Source organism: Ovis aries, chromosome 1 (assembly GCF_016772045.2).
Source record: "Ovis aries strain OAR_USU_Benz2616 breed Rambouillet chromosome 1, ARS-UI_Ramb_v3.0, whole genome shotgun sequence".
Classification (NCBI taxonomy): domain Eukaryota; kingdom Metazoa; phylum Chordata; class Mammalia; order Artiodactyla; family Bovidae; genus Ovis; species Ovis aries.
The window spans coordinates 202,750,042-202,753,433 of record NC_056054.1 but is presented as its reverse complement, the minus strand read 5'-3'; the positions used below and the strand labels follow the sequence as shown (position 1 = coordinate 202,753,433).

The 3,392-nt window shown below is 41.6% G+C and overlaps 1 protein-coding gene across 1 annotated transcript; it reads left to right on the top strand.

Moving 5' to 3' along the window:
- Positions 1-2,535: 2,535 nt before the first annotated feature.
- LOC114115652 (cytochrome c-like) lies at positions 2,536-3,085 on the top strand. Its single transcript, XM_042233585.2, has one exon. It carries the CDS (start codon positions 2,601-2,603, stop codon positions 2,916-2,918), a length of 318 nt encoding a protein of 105 aa, XP_042089519.1. The 5' UTR covers positions 2,536-2,600; the 3' UTR covers positions 2,919-3,085.
- Positions 3,086-3,392: the final 307 nt, after the last annotated feature.

Sequence of the window (3,392 nt, the reverse complement as noted above, 5' to 3'; positions counted from 1 at the left end):
AATACGATTGAGACAGTTAGTTATTGGTATAAAAAAGCGTTTACTTATAATAATTAAGAAATTGGAATCAGATCAAGTTTGATGGGTTTCTTTAAATTCCTAAGACTCTTTTTCCTTCTTGGTAAAATGGGACTCATAATACCTAACTTGAATGTACTTTTGAGGAGGACTGACTTAAATAATGTATGTAGAGCATTTAGCGTAGAACCAGAACATAGTAAAAAGTGTTAGCATGAGTCAGAGCACTAAATATAAACTAGAACAAACAAACTGGTTAAAGGATCTAGAAAAACAAACAAAAAAACCTTTATCTAAGTGGTGGAGAAGAAACAAATTTCTGTCCATAGAAGCATAAAGGACCTTATCAGAGAAAAGATGGGTATACAAAATTTTTTTTAAAAAACTTCCAAACAAAATATATTATTGAGACTAAACGTATATGATTGAGCTCCTAAATGACATAGCTTTGGGAAGAGTCTTGCCAGGCCAGAAAGGGGAGGGGCTGAATTCCAAGATGGCCTGAAGTCTCACTCTGTGTTTATCTAAAAGCCCTTCCAGGATGTACCCAGGGCCTCTCCATCAGTTCAAAGGAACTCAAACCCTGCAAATGCGGTCCCCCTTCCTGTTCTGTCACCCTCTGTGGCTGGTTTGTCCAGAGCCCTGTGGTCCCTCCTCCTCCAGCCTGGGGTCCAGAGGAGCTTCCTGTGGTCACACTGGCACTGAGTTATTCCCCTCTCTTCACAGGAGCTGCTCACCTGGCTCAGCTCCAGCCAGTCCAGCCAGCCTGCCCCTGGCCACGTTGATAAGAAGTCTGGGGGTCCCCAAGGAGAGAGGGGTCTGGGGCTGTTGAGGAGGTTAGGGGTCTGGAATTCTCAAGGAGGAGGAAAGGACAAACATCTTTTTTTTTCTTTTTCCTACTTTCCTTAGTCTTCATCACATAAAACTAAGACTAAGGGAAGGAGAGAACTGATGATTACACAACAGCTCAGTTTAGACTCTGTGCTAAGGATTGTATAACAACAATGTATCCTGCTTGAGGACAGTTTCTCCTTCCTGAAAACCTTACTGACAGAAAACTAGTCAATCTAATCACACTAGGACCACAGCCTTCTCTAACTCAATGAAACCAAGCCATGCCCACGGGGCCACCCAAGACGGGCGGGTCATGGTGGAGAGGTCTGACAGAATGTGGTCCACTGGAGAAGGGAATGGCAAACCACTTCAGTATTCTTGCCTTGAGAACCCCATGAACAGTATGAAAAGGCAAAAGGATAGGATACTGAAAGAGGAACTCCCCAGGTCAGTAGGTGCCCAACACGCTACTGGAGATCAGTGGAGAAATAACTCCAGAAAGAATGAAGGGATGGAGTCAAAGCAAAAACAATACCCAGCTGTGGATGTGACTGGCGATAGAAGCAAGGTCCGATGCTGTAAAGAGCAATATTGCATAGGAACCTGGAATGTCAGGTCCATGAATCAAGGCAAATTGGAAGTGGTCAAACAAGAGATGGCAAGAGTGAACGTCGACATTCTAGGAATCAGCGAGCTAAAATGGACCAGAATGGGTGAATTTTACTCAGATGACCATTATATCTACTACTGCGGGCAGGAATCCCTCAGAAGAAATGGAGTAGCCATCATGGACAACAAAAAAGTCCAAAATGCAGTACTTGGATGCAATCTCAAAAACGACAGAATGATCTCTGTTTGTCTCCAAGGCAAACCATTCAATATCACAGTAATCCAAGTCTATGCCCCAACCAGTAATGCTGAAGAAGCTGAAGTTGAACGGTTTTATGAAGACCTACAAAACCTTTTAGAACTAACACCCAAAAAAGATGTCCTTTTCATTATAGGGGACTGGAATGCAAAAGTAGGAAGTCAAGAAACACCTGGAGTAACAGGCAAATTTGGCCTTGGAATGCGGAATGAAGCAGGGCAAAGACTAATAGAGTTTTGCCAGGAAAATGCACTGGTCATAGCAAAGAACCTCTTCCAACAACACACGAGAAGACTCTACACATGGTCATCATCAGATGGTCAACACCAAAATCAGATTGATTATATTCTTTGCAGCCAAAGATGGAGAAGCTCCATACAGTCAACAAAAACAAGACCAGGAGCTGACTGTGGCTCAGATCATGAATTCCTTATTACCAAATTCAGACTTAAATTGAAGAAAGTAGGGAAAACCACTAGACCATTCAGGTATGACCTAAATCAAATCCCTTATGATTATACAGTAGAAGTGAGAAATAGATTTAAGGGCCTAGATCTGATAGATAGAGTGCCTGATAAACTATGGGAATGAGGTTCGTGACATTGTACAGGAGACAGGGATCAAGACCATCCCAATGGAAAAGAAATGCAAAAGGGCTGTCTGGGGAGGCCTTACAAATAGCTGTGAAAAAGAAGAGAGGCGAAAAGCAAAGGAGAAAAGGAAAGATATAAGCATCTGAATGCAGAGTTCCAGAGATTAGCAAGAAGAGATAAGAAAGCCTTCTTCAGCAAGCAATGCAAAGAAATAGAGGAAAAAGAAAGCGGGACATTCGGCTTGTGAGCGGGAACTTGGTCACGCACAGAAAAAGAACGATTTTAAAATGGGTGATGTTGAGAAGGGCAAGAAGATTTTTGTTCAGAAGTGTGCCCAGTGCCATACTGTGGAAAAGGGAGGGAAGCACAAGACTGGGCCAAACCTCCATGGTCTGTTTGGACGAAAGACAGGTCAGGCTGCTGGATTCTCTTACACAGATGCCAACAAAAACAAAGGTATCACCTGGGGAGAGGAGACGCTGATGGAGTACTTGGAGAATCCCAAGAAGTACATCCCTGGAACCAAGATGATCTTTGCTGGCATTAAGAAGAAGGGAGAGAGGGAGGACTTGATAGCTTATCTCAAAAAAGCTACCAATGAGTAATAGTTGGCCACTGCCTTATTTATTATGAAACAGAAGTGTCTCATGACTTTTTATGTGTACCATATTTAAATTGATCTCATACACTAGAATTCAGATCATGAATGGCTGATGGAATAATTCTGTTGGACAGTCCTGATTTAAATAAGATTGGTCTGTGGCTAAACAAATATGGTCAGCTTTTTAAATTTTGATAGTAATTCTGGTTCAGCAAGTACTATCACTTTTCCCATTCTAAAGAGATGATTGAACTTGAATAAGGAATATGAAACTTTTTAGGGAGATGGTGCATTCCTTCTCAAAACCTATAAGAGATTGGTTTTATATTTAGATTTCTATAACTGGTTATATTAATATATTTAAATACTGAAAAGGTCCCTTCACTGTCTCATAGAACAGAGGAGGATTCACACGTGTTTCAAGTTGTGTTCATTAGCCTGTTAAGGCAAGGATTGAAAATACACTGACAAAGTCCAC